The 17,948-nt window shown below is 35.2% G+C and overlaps 2 protein-coding genes across 2 annotated transcripts; one reads left to right on the forward strand and one right to left on the reverse strand.

The window, feature by feature from the left end:
* Window positions 1-3,059: 3,059 nt before the first annotated feature.
* On the reverse strand, window positions 3,060-3,794 carry LOC104242248 (uncharacterized). The gene is made up of 2 exons (XM_009797270.1): window positions 3,541-3,794; window positions 3,060-3,432 (listed from the first exon to the last, which is right to left on the reverse strand). The coding sequence occupies exons 1-2, from the start codon at window positions 3,792-3,794 to the stop codon at window positions 3,060-3,062; spliced, it is 627 nt and encodes a 208-aa protein (XP_009795572.1).
* A 6,288-nt stretch (window positions 3,795-10,082) lies between these two features.
* Window positions 10,083-10,505, forward strand: LOC138890552 (serine/threonine-protein phosphatase 7 long form homolog). Its single transcript, XM_070173947.1, has one exon. The coding sequence runs from the start codon at window positions 10,083-10,085 to the stop codon at window positions 10,503-10,505; it is 423 nt and encodes a 140-aa protein (XP_070030048.1).
* The last annotated feature ends 7,443 nt before the right edge of the window (window positions 10,506-17,948 follow it).

Raw genomic sequence — 17,948 nt, forward strand, 5'->3', positions numbered from 1 at the left:
CCTTACAAATGACCAGTTTTCTCCTTTTTATAGCTATCTCTAAGATATACGTTTTGCCTTTGTCATAATCAGGCCATTATAGACAATTAAAGGCATTAAATGTTACGTTACATAATCATTGTAATTTAATACAGATTCTCTAACGTTTTCAGTATTTAATGCTTATTAAATACTATATTTGTACTCTCTTGTGCTGTCAGATTCATTCTCCTTAATTTGCGGATCTAAATAGGTATGAGCGCCGAGTTTTTTGAGTATTTGTTCGTGCCTCTACTTGTGCCTCTGCTCGTATCTGTTGCAACTCGTGCCTCTTTGCTAATCATCATTCTTTGACCAGCCTTCGTGTCATGACACGTCATCTTTCAATCACTTCAATATGTAAACTCAATTTTTTCCAATACAAAGGTCGTTGTGAAAATCCTCGTGCTACAAGTCATGCTTTATATCTTACAACTTCATTTTTCTCATTTCTTTTTCGCACAAAAATTCATTTGTACCCCACTGGCTTTACACCTTCAGGTGTTTGGGCTATAGGTCCAAAAACTTCACATTTTTTAAGTGAAGTCAATTCTACTTGGATAGCATCTTTCCATTTTAGTCAATCATTTCTCTGTCTACATTCATCGACAAAATTCGATTCAAGATCCTCATCTTGTTGCATTATTTCAGCAGCAATATTATAAGCAAAAATGTTATCAATAACTATATCATTTCAGTTCCATCTTTTCTCAGTTGAGACATAATTTATTGAGATCTCTTCATTTTCATTATTTCCAGGTACTTTGACCTCTTTTGAGGTATTATCTATTACTATGTCTCGGGGCTCTTCTTGAGCAACTACCTCCATATTATGACCATCTTGATCATTTTTCCCTTTCCTTTTCCGAGGATTTTTATATTTAGAACCGATTGGTCTGCCACGTTTTAAGTGTGGCTTAGACTCATATGCTTTGACAGATTGTCCTACCGGAACATCAACTCGGATTGGAGCATTTGCAGTTGGAATATGAGATTTAGTAATCCTTGGTAGGTTGGTAAATACATCTGGAAGTTGATTTGCAATACTTTGTAAATGAATTATCTTTTGAATTTCCAATTCACATTGATTTGTACGAGGATTTAAATAAGATAATGATAATGCATTCCAGTCTATCTCTTTTTTCAGCTGCTTATTCTCTCCCCTTAATGTTGGGAAAACTAATTCATCAAAATGGCAATCAGCAAATCTTGCTGTAAAAAAATCTCCAGTCATGGGTTCCAGATATTTAATAATAGAAAGAGATTCATATCTAACATATATCCCCAACCTTCTTTGGGGGCCCATCTTTGCGTGTTGTAGTGGAGCAATTGAAAAATATATCGCACATCTAAATATTCTAAGATGAGAAATATTTGGCTCCAGACCATAAGCCAATTGTAATGGGGAGATTTTATGATAACTCATTGGCATGACACGCACAACTGCTGTTGCATGCAAAATAGCATGACCCTATATCGAAATAGGAAGTTTTGTTCTCATAAGCAATGGTCGAGCAATTAATTGGAGGCGTTTGATAAATGATTCTGCCAGACCATTCTGAGTATGAACATGAGCAACAAGATGTTCAATTATTATTTCAGTTGACATACAATAATCATTAAAGTCTTGAGATGTAAATTCACCGGCATTATCAAGATGAATTGTCTTAATTGCATAATCTAGAAAATGTGCTCTTAATCTTATTATTTGAGCCAACAACCTCGCAAATGCCAGATTGCGAGTTGATAATAAGCACACATGAGACCATCTTGTAGATACATCTATTAAAATCATATATATTTAAATTATCCACATGGTGGGTGAATGAGCCCACATATATTACCATGTATACGTTCCAGAAATACTGGGGATTCAATCCCAACTTTAGTTACTGATGGCCTAGTAATAAATTTACCTTGAGAACATGCACCACAAGAGAATTCTTTAAATTAAAGAATCTTTTGGTTCTTCAATACATGTCCATGTGAATTCTCAATTATTTTGCGCATCATGCTAGAACGAGGATGGCCCAACCGGTCATGCCAAATAATAAAATCATTTGAATTAGTAAACTTCTAGTTTACTATAACATGTGTTTCAACCCTGCCAATGTTTGTGTGGTACAAGCCAGAGGAAAGACCAGGCAGCTTTTCAAGCACATACTTCTTACCCGACTTTATTGTAGTAATATAAGGATATTCAATCTTTTCATTATTTGTAGTCTCAATGTGATATCTATTTTGGAGAATATCTTTGAAACTTAGTAAGTTTCTTTGAGACTTACTACAATATAATGCTTCATTAATAGCCAAATTTGTTCCTCCGAGTAGTAATAAATTTGCTCTTCCATAGCCTTCAATTAATCTTGTACTGCCAAATATTGTATTAACATTGGCGTCTTTCATCACCAAATAAGAGAAATATATCTTATCTCTTAAAATAACATGTGTTGTAGCACTATCCAAAAAACATATATCATCTTTATTGATCTTGGAACTAACTGAAGACTGGGGAATTTTCATATTCTTCATAAAGAAACAAAAAGTACATCATAAGAAATACGAAAGACTAAATAAAAGAAACATTAGAAATTACACTAGGAATGCAGAAACTAGCATATATGATGCTTTAGGAAAGTACACTAAGAAGAACAAACTACTTAAAGACATAATATGAAAATAACAACTTTTCTTAAAGTTTTATTCCCCAATAAGATAATCACTTCTTCAGTCAATATCCTCAAAGAAGTCTCCAGCTTCTAAATGAGTAATATTTGCAAGGCCTCCAAAATCATCATCTTTATATGCAAGATTTGTCTTAACATCATCATATTTGTTTGAGGGACCTGCCTCATCATCATTATTTTGATAAGTCAAGTGTGCCTCCACATTGTTATCTTTTTTTAAATAGATGCTTGATAAAGTTTGACAAAATGGTCAGGTGTACGACAAACACGTTCTCAATGACTTTTCATACCACATATGTGGCAAATATTAACTCTACCCTTTAAAGAATTATTTTGAGGATTCTTATTGTTCTCTTATTTATTTCCATCATGATGACGATAATTATTTTGTCCCCTTCCATGTCCACCTTCACGTCCACGACTATGGCCACAACCACGACCACGATAATTATTTTGTCTTCTTTCAGACTTTTCAGTCGCTGCTACCATATTCACTTCAGAAAATGGTGCAGATCCAGTGGGACGGGCTTCATGATTTTTCATTAAAAGGGTATTATGTTGCTCAGACATCAGGAGACATGAGATTAATTCAGAATATTTCTTTAAACCCTTTTCACGATATTGTTGCTGCAATACCATATTTGAGGCATGAAAAGTAGAAAGAGTCTTTTCCAGTAAATCCTCATCATTCACCATTTCCCCACATAATTTAAGTTGGGAAGTTATTCTGAATACAACAGAATTATATTCACTTACAATTTTAAAATCTTATAACCGTAAGTGAATCTATTCATATCGAGCTCTTGGCAATACCGTTGCCTTAAGATGATCATACCGTTCCTTCAAACTGCTCCATAATTCAAATGGATCTTTCAGGGTTAAGTATTCATTTTTTAACCCTTCATCGAGATGATGACGAAGGAAAATTATAGCATTTGCCTTATCCTGATCCGATGTTTCATTTCCTTGTATAATAGTATTTTCAAGAGCTCTTGCAGCAAAGTAAATTTTAGCATCAAGGACCCATGATAAATAATTCCTTTCGGAGATGTCAAGTGCCACAAATTCAAACTTTGACAAATATGACATAATAAAAACTATCCAAAAATAATAATTATATTAGAAATATGATAAGAACTATTACCAATGAAGATTACAAGAACAAATATCTGTTTTGTACTAGTACGATAACATGAATTTCTTCTTTGAGTCAGCATTTGTTTTTCACCTATTAAAATTTAAACTTTGCCAAAATCTCAAAAATATATGCATGGACAACTTAGCTGGTTGTTGTTTTACGCACCGAACAAGTAGGAAGAAATTATTTACTAATGAATATAACTTTAACAATTAATCATTAGAAGACCCATATCAAGAAATATACAAATAACCAAGATCTAAAATATTAAATATAAAAATATTTTGATGTGATAGTAATATCAAGTTGGTCAATTGTAAAGATTCTTCTATTATCAAAGAGAGTAAGCATAACTTTTTCAACTTGGCGCAGGAAATGACTTGTTTTTAATAAAAAGCAAGCATCCCATATTTGACAATCAACTAAGTTACTGTCATAATTTATAACACTATGTAATTGTATGAATTTAGAGTTACCCACCTTGTTCCGAGGAAGAAAATAAGCACAACTGGAGATGATTAAAGTTGGCTAGGAGCTCGTGCTGATAACGTGTTATAAAAAAAACAATATAGCAAGAACTATGTAATTAATTAGGACTAATAATAGAAGAGAATGACAACATTAGAAGAGAGGATTTATTTCTTCGTTTCAGAGTATATAGAAGGTTCATCAGTGAACCTATTTATAGAAACATTTCGTTGTTACAAAATCAATCCAAAACCTGTTATGAATACATAACCAACCAAAAACCTGTTATGGATACATAACCAATCTAAAACCTGTTATGGATACATAATCAATCCAAAACCTGTTATGGAATACATCCATCATTGCAAGTGGATGAAACCATTTGCAGGATTTATAACAAGAAGAACATAAATATAATTTGAAACTGCAAACTGCATTTATAGCAAATTCGGTCCAAACTGCATTTATAGCAAATTTGGACTCAAAATACGTTTCTACTACCCAAAAAGATACTTTTCTATATATAACATGGTGTTATACCACGCTACACTTTAACAGTGTTTCTGCCATTAAAATATAGCGCGGTGTTATACCGCGTTATATATAGCGCGGAGTAATACCGCGTTATATATAGCGCGGTGTAATACCACGCTATACCTTCTAATTAAAAACCCCTTCTTCTTTCCCCAACGACAGAAACAAACCCCTTCCCCTATTTTTTAAACGGAAAAAGGTTTAAAATGTCCCTAAATTATTGAAAAAGGTTTAAAAATACTCTTCATCCACCTATTGGGCTAAAAATACTCATCCATCCACCTTTTTTAGTTCACTTATGTCCTTTGACCGATGCTGAATTAAAAATAATTACATAAAAAAAATATTTTGCAAAATATTTTATTTTTTTAAACTAATGCACCAGTAGTCCACTAATTTTGTAAAGTCTTCTTTTCTTCTTTTTTTTTCCAGTTTTTACAAAAAAATATTTTTTTCAGCTTTTTTGAAAGCATTTTTTTTGTAAAAACTGAAAAACAATTTGTAAAAATAGGAAAAAATTGTTTTTATAAAATAATTTCGTTTTTAAAACTGAAAAATATATTTTCAACAAAATATTTTTGTTTTTGATTTTTTTTAAAGCAATTTATTGTAAAAACTGGAAAAATAAACTTGAAAAAACTGAATTTTTTTTTTGTAAAAACGGAAAAACTATTTTCGTTTTATAAAAAAAAAATTTGTTTTTTAAAAACTGAAATTTAAAAAAAAAAACTAAAAAAAATATTTAACAAAAACGTAAATATTTTTTTTCAGTTTTTAAAAAACAAAAATATTTTTGTTAAAAACAATTTTTTTTATATTTTATTCAGTTTTTACAAAAAATAAATGCTTTAAAAAAATTGGAAAAAATATATTTTTGTAAAAACTGAAGAAAAAAAAAGAAGACTTTACTAAATTAGTGGACTACTGATGGATTAGTTTAAAAAAAATAAAAATATTTTGCAAAATATTTTTTTAAGTAATTATTTTTACTTCAGCATTGACCTAATGGTCAAAGGGCATAAGTGAACCAAAAAGGTGGATGGAGGGGTATTTTTAGCCCAATAGGTGGATGAAGAGTATTTTTAAACTTTTTTCTAATAGTTTAGGAGCGTTTTGAACCCTTCTCTGTTTTAAAAAAAAAAAATAGAACCAGCGCCCCCCCTTTTCTCCAAAAAATATCCGAGTGGACCCCACCCGTCACACAAAAAAATAAGATTGTAGGTCCTGCATCCAACCCAAGCATTCTATTGTTGTGGTTTCTTCGTTCCGGGATCAAAATTTTAATTTTTCGACTTTTCTAAAAACATAAATCGAGGTATGCCGATTTAGTTTATGTCGAAACTCGTATAATAATGCATATTAGTTATCTTGAATGTGTTTTCATGTTGTTTTGTGTTTTGTTTGTGATTAAACTAGTATGTTATTTTTACCCGGATTAAGATATTAGTGTTTTAAAAAAATAGTTAAAAGTTGAGAAATAATTTTTTTGTAATAAAAATGTGCATAAATTTCTTTTACTATTTTATATGTAATTTCGTGAATGTTATGTTATTAAAATATATTTGTTATTTTTATTTAGTTTAGATTATTTATTTGCTTAAAGAGTAGTGCCCTTTTAGCGTAGTAAAATATAGGGGGAATTTGCAACTTTACCCGCTTTTTGGGTCACGTTTTAACTTGTGCCCACTTTACAAAAAAAATTGCAAGCGTACCCACTTTTTCGCGTAACTTCAGCATACGGGGCTGAAGTAACGAAGGCAATCATGCAAAACTTCAGCATTCTAGTAGGCTAGCATGAAGCAGCAAAAATTGCGGAACCAAGTGTGCTGAAGTTTTTGTTTGTAATTGCTGAACTTAAGCATGGTAGCTGAAGTTCTGTTCTCTATTTGCTGAAGTTTTTGTTTGTAATTGCTGAACTTAAGCATAGTAGCTGAAGTTTTGTTCTCTATTTGCCGAAGTTTTTTTGTCCTGGTCATTAGTTTTGTGATTAAGCTTTTTCAAAAACTCCAGCAGAAGATGCTGAAGTTATTTAGTTTATTTATAAAAACTTCAGCACTAAATAAGCTGAAGTTTTTTGTCCTGGATTCATTAGTTTTGTCATTAAGCTTTTTCAAAAACTTCAGCAGAAGATGTTGAAGTTATTTAATTCATTTATAAAAACTTCAGCACTACATAAGCTGAAGTTTTTTTGTCCGGGATTCATTAGTTTTGTCATAAAACTTTTTCAAAAACTTCAGCAGAAGATGCTGAAGTTATTTAGTTCATTTGTATAAACTTCGACACTATATAAGCTGAAGTTTTTGAAAAGTTATTCTAACATACTAGATAAATAATCAGATTGCCAACAGCATCTAAATCATAAATTTTGGAAACAATAAACGTTAAAAGAACAGAATTATCATGAAAAGAATCACTAAGTGTGACCTTAAACTTCACGTACGTGGAAATATTCACAAATTATTGCCTACTAACTTACATAATTATTTATAATTTATTTTTAAATAATCTGATAAACATACTTATGGCAATCATCCCATGAACTGAACTTTCATAGAAGCACCAACGGCAGCAGAAGAAGAAGAAGAAGAAGAAGAGGAGGAGGAGAAGGAGAAGGAGGAGGAGAAAAGGGGTTGAAGTAAGGGTGTTAAATGGGTGCGCCGGGCCGGGATGGGTTGGGAGTTTTTGGGCCCGTACGGGTTATGGTCCAGGCCAGTTACGGGTTGGGTCTTACCGGGTTTAACGGGTTCATCCGGGTAAAAATTCAACCGTAAGGGTTACGGGTTGAGGGGGCCGGGCCGGGCCGGGTTTAGTGTATTTTTTAATTTTTTTTTTTGTATTTTGTATAACTATTGTAAGTTATCTTAATACAAAGTATTAACATAAAGAATACAAGGAAGATGGGAAAAAATTGCACCTATAAATTGCAAGTGCTACATTTATTTCAAAATTACAAAATTAAAGTTTGCATTTAAAAAGTAAATAAACAAAAAAAATAGTAAAACTAAATTTTCATGCATAGTAAATTAATAATACTTCATATTAATCTAACAAACTAAAACATTAAGCATAAATACGTCTAATAATTTTAAAATAACACAAATTGTCTTAAAATCTTAAATACGAATTTTCGTAGGACGCTCAAGACAATACTTTATATGCCTCCTTAAACTGCCTGTGCCAGACCCTGAACGAAGATTTAAGACTTGACCACAGTTCTTGCACTTTACTTTCTGACCTTCTTCATTTTCTTCTACCACCTCAAAGTGTTGCCAAACATATGAGCGCACTATAGAAGCACGAGGCATGATTTAACTTGAATTGAGATTGAGAAATTAGAATTGAGAGATGAGTGAAGAAATGAGGAAGAGGAGGGGGTATTTATAGTTTTAAAGAAGGTTAATTTTGTAAATTGAAAAAATATTAAATTTTAAAGAAAAAAAGGCTATTAATGCAATTAAGGGTGTTAAGCAACGGATCCCTGCCAGGGGTGACCGTTGCCAACGGTTAGTGGGCCCCACAGATTTTAAAAAAAAACAAAAAAAACGATTTAGCCGTTGTACCGGTCCAGTCCGGTCCGGGCCGGTTAAACCGGTACACGGTACTGTTCACGTGGATCGGGTTTGACCGGTCCGATTAACCGTTAATAAAAAATAAACGGACCAACCCCCTCTACCCCTCCTACCCAGCCCCACCCGGCCCCTATGTACCGGGTCGGTCCGGTTTTTTCCGGTATGGGCCAGTCCGGTTACAGGTCAACCCGGCCCGTTAGACACCCTTAGGCTGAAGTTGTTTAAAGAGTGAGTACAAGTTAAAACCTTTTTAAAAAATGGGTATAGGTTAAATGGGGGAAACCAAATAGGGCGCCCCGTACAATTTTTACAAAATATATATAGCCTTTTAGCATAGTAAAATGTAGAACCTTTTAGCGTAGAATCTCTATAGTTTAAGTATTTACTATATTGATAGATCAAACACAAACTCTGTCCAATTACAATTTACAAAAATTAATTATTTAATTTATAAAACAAACACATAGAATTATGAAAAATATTGAAATTGACACACATAAAAATTCAGTATAGTCTGGTGCTACTGGGCCTCAAATATCGAGCTTGGAACCCATAAGTATATTCTCTGTCCAATTAAATATTTAAATAATTAAATATTAATTATTTACAAATAAAACAAACACACAAAATAATTTAAAATATTAAAATTGACACACATAAGAATTTGGGAAAGCTTGGTGCTACTGGGCCTCAAATATCGAGTCTGGAACCCATAGGTATATACAATGTCCAATTAAAAATTAATTATTTAATTTTCAAAACAAACACACAAAATTATTAAAATTGACACACATAAGAATTCAAGAAAGCTTTGTGCTACTGGGCCTCAAATATCGAGTCTGGAACCCATAGATATATACGTTGTCCAATTAAAAATTAATTATTTAATTTATAAAACAAACAAAATTATGAAAAGTATTGAAATCACATATAAGAAGTCACGATACCTTGGTGCTACTGGGTCTCAAACATCGAGCCTGGAATCCATAGATATATACTCTGGCCAATTAAATAATTAAATATTAATTATTTACAAAACAAACACACAATTAAATGAAAAAATTAAAATTGACACACATAAGAATTCATGATAGCTTGGTGCTATTGGGCCTCAAATATCGAGCCTGGAACCCATAGATATATACTCTGTCCAATTAAATAATTAAATATTAATTATTTACAAAACAATCACACAATTAAATGAAAAAATTGAAATTGACACACATAAGAATTCAAGATAGTTTGGTGTTACTGAGCCTCAAATATCGAGTCTGGAACCCATAAATATATACTCTGTCCAATTAAATAATTAAACATTAATTATTTACAAAACAAACACACAATTAATTGGAAAAAAGAAAAAGAAATTGACACACATAAGAATTCAGGATGGTTTGGTGCTACTGGACCTCAAATATCGAGCCTGGAACCCATAGATATATACTTTGTCCAATTAAATAATTAATATTTAATTATTTACAAAACAAACACACAATTAATATTATTTAATTTACAGTAGACGACATGGACGTGCCGCATGTGCATCCTGGACCTTTCTCCGATGAGCTATTAGTGTTACATGGCGATCATAGGTCCGCCTACGTATGATAGGGAGAGCTACTGGACTAGACTCTCCGCGCCAGGAGAGTGGACGACTTGTGGGACTTTATGAGGGGTAGAGATTTCCATCCTCGTGTTGTCCAACGCCTGTGGGATACGGGCTTCTATCGGATTTTTCAGATTGGGCGGCTGCAGCTCGATTGGTCTCCGGTTACGGCCTTGATAGAGCGGTGGCGACCAGAGACACACACTTTCCACGTGCCCATTGGCGAGACCACCATCATGCTGCAGGATGTTGAGGTTTTATATAGGTTGCCTGCCGATGGACTGCCTGTTGCACTGCCTCAGTATATGAGATCTATGTCGCGTGCCCAGTATTTGGACTTGCTGCAGCATTTCACTGGTTTCAGGCCACATGATGAGACTGCAGCTTCAGGGGCCAGTCGCATGGCTTTGACATCTATTAGACAGCATTTGGATATATTGCACCTCGATATCACCAACGAGACAAATGATCTACATATTCACTAGTACACGAGGTTGGTGCTGCTTCTTCTTTTTGGGGGTGTCTTGTTCCCGAACACTTCTGGAAATCTAGTGAGTTTGCGATTTCTACATCATCTTCAGCAGCTAGATGATTTACCCCAGTACAGCTGGGGTGCTGCTATTCTTGCTTACCTGTACAGGCATATGTGTCGGGCGAGCATGGGCACCCAGAGCTACGTATGTGGTTTTCTGCCACTTCTACAGGTGACAACATATTCAAATACTCTGTTCATTACTTCCAATTCTATCTAGTTAAAATGTTTCTTAAACTTTACGTCAATCTTGTATGTTGGATTTGGACCTGGGAGCAGTTCCTGCAGTTTCAACCACCTCTACCACCATTACCTCCGGATGTAGAACCTATGTTTCTCCCTCTAGCTATGAGGTGGGTTCTCCGGCGTGAAAATTATCGAGCCATTGATGCTCATCATAATCTCCCCCTTGTCAGGAATGTGTTGGATATGATGGAGGGCTCACAGGTAAATGTGTACCTAAACTTGTTATAAATTCACTTGTGTTGCGCCTACTCACTTTTATGTTATTATTTGATAGTTCATCTGGACGGCATACAACGACGACTTGATAGGTGGCCTGCCCGATTATTGCTCGGCTGGCCGACTGATTTGGAGCACTTTCATCCTGCTGATGTGCCTTGATATTGTGGAGCATCATGCCATAGAGCGAGTACTTCACCAGTTTGGCCGTCTGCAGACTATACCGATTTTGGTGCCTACATGGGAGGCTACACATTATCAGCGAAATGATCGTTCGAGGGCGGACGACGTATTTGTAGCATGGCTAGAGGCGCAGGTCCATATTTGGGACCGACGAGAGGACCTGATTTCGCCCCCACCTTCACAGATCCAGGCGGTGACTATTCAGATGTATACGTCTTGGTACCGTCGTGTTACCCGACTTTTATCGGGAACCCCATTCATCAAGTTGGCGGTCGATACAGACCATACGCCGGGAGGCACGAAACACTGGTATGTTATTTGGTATTCTTACTTATAACTGTGATATAGTTATAATTGCAAACAAGTTCGTTGGGAACCCTATAAAACTTGTTCATACACGCCCAGTAGCGGCGTCAAGGTTCACCATCATCCCAACAGTCTTGGATCATGCATATTTTGCCGCACTCTCTCCTTGGCACATAAAGGGGTTCAGACATTTGTTAAAGCGTAAAAAAACCTTGCTTTTATGAAAATATTTGCTATTGGTTATTGTTAAGTGCAGAAAATAACTATAATGTGCTCGTTATTTATAGGCAAGATAACACACAAAACGTAGTATTTAACCGTGCTATACATATTGATTTTTCTGAAATGAAACAACTTTTTCGCAGTCGGTCATCTTTTCAGATCGATAAGACAACACACAAAACGTAGTATTTAACCGCGCTATGCATCTTGATTTTTTTGAAACGAAACACCTTTTTCGCAGTCGGTCAGCTTTTCAGACCGACAAAACAACACACAAAATGTAATATTTAACCGCGCTATACATATTGACCTTTTCTTAAACGAAATAGCTTTTTCGTAGTCGATCAACTTTTCAGACCGACAAGACAACACATAGAAGGTAGTATTTAACCGCGCTATACATATTGACCTTTTCTGAAACGAAACAACTTTTTCGCAGTTGGTCAGCTTTTCAAACAGACAAGATAACACACAAAACATAGTATTTAACCGCGCTATACATATTGATTTTTCTGAAACAAAACAGCTTTGTCTTGATTTATTCTTTTATTATCTTTTATTTTCATGTATGTTGATTTAGTTATGGTTGTTGTACTTTTTTTCTTCAAGTATTATGTTATGAAATTTCAATCTTTATATTTGTCTTCTTTACTAACACCAATAAGTTGAATGGAGGAACTATCATATCATCATCCCAATTCAAAAAGTCATATTAGATAATAAAATGTAACAATACTGTGGAACATAATTTTATTTGATAGATATTACAACACAAACAAGTACAAACACTTATTACAAAAAATATTACAAAAACAAAACACTAGGTGTATCCTTGATAGTTGGGTACATTAGACGAACTTGCACCAGGAGCTGGATTACCACCGCCACCCAGACCAGCTGAAGGACATTTACGACGGTCGTGTCCTGTTTGCGAGCATATGCCATATTTACGCGTATAAACGGTATCACCAACATCCATTTAGCTCGGTATATGCGTTCTCGTTTGCACTTGCAGCTTGCGCAAATAGTCCTTGTTACACAACATTTTAAATGGTTCCGGCGGCCAATATTGCTCAGCACCCAATGGCTGCAACTGCCCACTATATGTGTTTACGTATGCAGCAACACTGTATTGCCTATCAACATAGTTGGTTGCCCCTAAACTAACTTGTTGAAAGCACTTCATGGCATGCACGCATGGCATGTGGTAGATTGCCAATTTCCCACATGAACATAACCTACTGGTTTCATTCACGATTTGTAGATTATTCCCCCAGTGTCCGCAGATAGCAGTGTGAACTTCAAAAACACCCTGGTCGTGATCATATTGTAAATATGAATTCCAATGTGTTTGCCTTCTATATTTCTCAAATCTTCTCATCGTTATTGGCATAAATTGAACACCCATGTCCATCAATTCCGATGCAGCTCTATGCCTTTTAACAAACCTCTCCGCAATCTGTTTGAATGTCATCGGACCATGGCAGTGACAGACAATCCATGTGTAGACTTCAATAAGCCATTGAATGACTCCGACACATTTGTAGTCAGGGCTCCCCATCGTCTGCCACCATCATCATGCAATGTCCATTTGTGAAGCTCATGTCCCATAAGCCAATTATAGGCTCTTTCGTCTAACTGCCAGATCGCTTTCATGCGCCTCGTGAATTTGCACTGCTGTTGCTCAGTTGCAGCCATCCACATTAAATTATGCAAGGCCTTGTTCGGGATATTTCTTCTGGAAATTGGCCTTCAGATGCCTCACACAGTAACGGTGGTATGCATAGGGTTCTTTCTATCCAGGCAAATGTCGTACAGAACTTAAAATACCACCATGTCGATCAGATATTAGACAAATACCTGAACGTTGTTTGACAACGTGCTGCTTCAAGTGGTTCAAAAAAGCGTCCACGTCTCTTCGCTTTCATTGGCACAAATGGCAAAAGCTAGTGAAAATATTTGTCCGTTGGCATCTACTGCAACTGCGATCAAAAGCTTAATATCATACTTTCCATAGACGTGAGTACCGTCTATGGAAATTACCGGACGACAATGCACAAAACCATTAATTGTTGTTTAAATGACCAGAACACATAGTTGAAAAAATATTCCGGTATTCCTGGACTCCGCTCATGCCTCCATTCAACAATAGTCTGGGGGTTAAAGTATTCAGTGCGGCCATGTACCTGAGTAGAGATGAAAATGACTTATCCTAGTCACCATAAATAATTTCAAATGCACGTTTGCGCCTGAGATATGTCTTTCTTTTGGTTATAGTACACCCATATTCCTGGTGGACGGATGTAATACACTCTTTGATCTTGTACCTAATGGACACTTCTAAGTATGAAATCAAGACAAGAGAAATCAAGTCTACATCCAAGTTGAAGTGATTCTGATTGAATGTGTCCATTTTACATCTGTGGGTGCTAATATATTTACCCATTTTTCACAACCCTGTTTCCTTCCTGATCGCACGCAACATCCGGTTACAACCTATAAAGTGTATACGGCATTTGACCTTGTATACCTCCAGAGTTGAATCCCATACCATCATCACACGACACTCTCTTACGATGTACATTTTTACAGCCCTGGTTAAGCGAGCTTTATTGGGAAAATACATGCCCTTTGTCAGCACCGTTGGTCTAGACTCATCCCACATTGCTTACCGAAATTCATCAGCATCCCTTGTGAATGCATCCACATCCGGCATACTTGGCAAATTATCAAGGTAGAGAATATTCCGCTCATAAAATGACACGTGAGACTCGTACACTCTTGGTCTAACGGGAGGTGGATGAGCATGCTCCCTCGCCAGCTCAGGTTCGACATTCACTTCCTCCTTATCATCACCTTCGTCAGGGAAGGGTGTGTCATCTCCAGACTCATTGGCATTGTTGTCATAATCATTATTATCTTTCTAACTCTATGCATCTGCCAAATCACGAGTAAATACGTCGTCTACGGGCAATTGAGTGAGGTCAGGACTATCAAGTTGCTCATTTTCACTGCACAAAAAGAACAAAATGATAAGCTACTCAAATTGATAAATATTTACATATAACTATATCACTTCACTTACAAGTCGTATTGCGTTGACATTTCATGATGGACATTTTCCTGTTGATGATGACTCCCGGATGGACTACCGTGATCCAACACGCCAGAACTACACATATTCCAACTGAGCGTGGGGTCATAACTTGTAAAATTCATATCCGGATGATACCCCTTGTGGAAAATACGAGTGTTAATACAAATTCAATTCAACAAAAAATAAACATCGTAACAGGAAGGAAAATTGAAGTTTACCAGTCGTCTTGTGGATTATGTAAAGTAGGAGAGAAATTATTTCCTCGCTCCTCGTTCTCCCGCGGAGATAAGTTAAGATCCGGCCAAACTCTTTCAATCGGAGCCTGTTGGGCTAAAATTGCTCAAGAATAACCACCCGATGACTGGGGGTTATCCCTGCTTTGCGCAATCTCATTATTGGCAACGTCTTCAGCCTTGACGTACATTTCCAACAATTTATCACAATAAATTTCTTGTATTCATCAGGAATCCGCAAAATATTTCTAAGAGTTTCATCATCTTCGATGTTAAACTCAGAATAACAAGTAAACCTTGCGGAGTCACGGGATACCAAAATCTACCGGTTAATTTAAGGTTCACCGAACGTTTCCTCACACTCATTTTTTTTTACGTAACAACGATATCAATTGATCGTACTCCATTGTTACCGGCAATTTAACATGACACTGTGAAGATGAACTATACCTCACAGAGTTATTCTCCATTACAACCTCACCCACCCAATATAATAAAACCTTTATATTTGGCTCTTCAGACATTATAAAAAATACTTGATAACAAGAAGAAAAATTTGAACGGAAGTTAGAATATTGTTTGAATGGATTTTCATAAAATCCTAACGCCTTTAAATAAGGCAATGCCTAGCTCGAGCGGCTGAAATTGTTTTATGTATAGCGCAGTATTCACCGCGCTATACCTATTTTAATTATTGTTATGTCAGTTAACCGCAGAAGACTTATTGATGGGACCACAAATAGGTACCGCGCTATATACATTTGAATTACAGTTATGTCAGTTAAATGCAGGAGATTAATTGGTGGGCCCATAAACAGGTATAGCGCGGTATTACACCGCGCTATATATAATGCGATATAACACCGCGCTATACTTTAACGGCAAAAACACCGTTAAAGTATAGCGCGATATAATACCGCGTTATATATAAAAAAGAATTTTTTTTAGTCATTAGAAATGTAATTTGAGTCTAAAAAATTGACATTTAGGTTTCGGACTCCTATGAAAGTAACTCAATCTTTCACCCATCTATTTAAAATATTATCTAACTTTCATACCTACCGAAAGGAGTAACTTTTGAAGAGAAATTTAAATAGCATAAATTAAAAACATTTCTTGATTTGTTCACTTGTTAGGAAGTATTACGTGAACTCTGATGATATTTTTTAAAATAATTTATGATTATTTTCCTTTTAATGCATGGTTGATAGGACGTGGTTGATCATATTATCATTACATTTTAAAGATACAGAAAGTAAATGTGCACGCACAAGTACGGCAAAATACATAGTTTACTTATCGATCTTGTACCCAAATTTTTGTTACATACTTCTCCACTACGGACAATTTTTTACACACCTAACCCTTTATAGAGTGTGTCTAAGACACACTACTTTTTTTTATCCAGATTTTCAAAGCATGAATACTACCACGCGCCAATAAGGTCGTGACACGTTTCACTGACTAATAATAAAAAGATAGCACATAAAATTACAATTATATCCCAATCTTCTTCATCTTGTCCACCATAACTGCCATCATCACGCATTCATTTTCTTTTAGTGTTCTTTCGATTCCCACAGCTGAAGCAACAATGTAGTAATAACGATTATTTGTAAACTCACCCATTAACAAAATTAAAGAATGTGATTATCTAGAAAAGCTTGAGCTAAGCTTTAATAGCCGGGGAGAATTTTGAAACTTTTACCTTTTTAAAAATTTAACTTAGTCACGGCAAAGCTCAAGTTAAGCTTTTCTAGAGAAAAGAAGAATCTTCTGTACATAAGTTTAAGCCTAGTTTTAATGGTTGGTGGAGCTACAAAGAGTTTTAATTTTTGAGTTCTAATTACAAATTTTCAACCAAAAAATAAAAATCGACAAAGCTAAGGACTAATCAACAAGAAAAGATATGAGAAATTTTGGTGGGTCTACTTGAGAAGAAGTGATCGAGTGGAGAGAAGTGGGTCTAAGCATCAAGGAGTAGCTATGACAGGTTCAGTGTTTTTTTTAAACAAGGAAGAAGATGAAAAAATTGACATCTGATATAAAAATTCACATATTCACGCGCTTCATTTTTTGGTAAAAACACGCATTGATCACGTGGGCAAAGTGGTATGTCTTAGACACACTCTACAAAGGTTGGGTGTGTAAAAGGTTGCCCATGGTGAAAATGTGTATAATGGGGATTTATGTGCAAGGTTGATGGGTAAATTATGTATTTTGCCCGTACGAGTGCATGTAATATCTTTTTGAACATTTTTACCTCTCTTAAACGTTTAATTTAATTAACATACCACTATTTGGACCAAAATTATTAGCTTTGATAAAAAGAATAAATAACTTGATTTTTCACAACGTCAAATAGTTTTACGGGAAAGGGTCAGCAATACCCCTAACGTATTGGAAATGGCTCAAAAATACCATCTGTTAACCTATTGGTCCGCAAATGCCCATAACGTTTGTTTTTGGGCTCAAACTTGACCCTATATCTAATAGAACTAACCAGGTCAATCTTTTGACTTTAACTTTGCCATGTGGCATTTTCTTAACCCGCCATGTGTATTATTTGTATTAAATTAAGCCCACATGTATATTATACATTAATATTTTATATGATATTATTTTTAGGAGAAATAATACGGTGTAGTTGTTCATTAATGATGGAAAACTACACGGGCTAACGCTGGAGGATTCCATTGCCTGCTTTTGAGACCTCACACGAAGAAGCCGGTGCTAGCTTCTTCCGCACAGAACGAGGTTGGACTAGATCCTACAGAAGAAACAATTTTATTTGGTTCAGATGATAATATATGGGCTGCCTTTCGTCGTTTCTGCCAGTTCTGAAGAAGCATATTGCATGGTGGAAAGACGGGCTTGAACATAAGCTAACTCT

The sequence above is a fragment of the Nicotiana sylvestris genome, chromosome 1 (assembly GCF_000393655.2).
Source record: "Nicotiana sylvestris chromosome 1, ASM39365v2, whole genome shotgun sequence".
Taxonomy (NCBI): domain Eukaryota; kingdom Viridiplantae; phylum Streptophyta; class Magnoliopsida; order Solanales; family Solanaceae; genus Nicotiana; species Nicotiana sylvestris.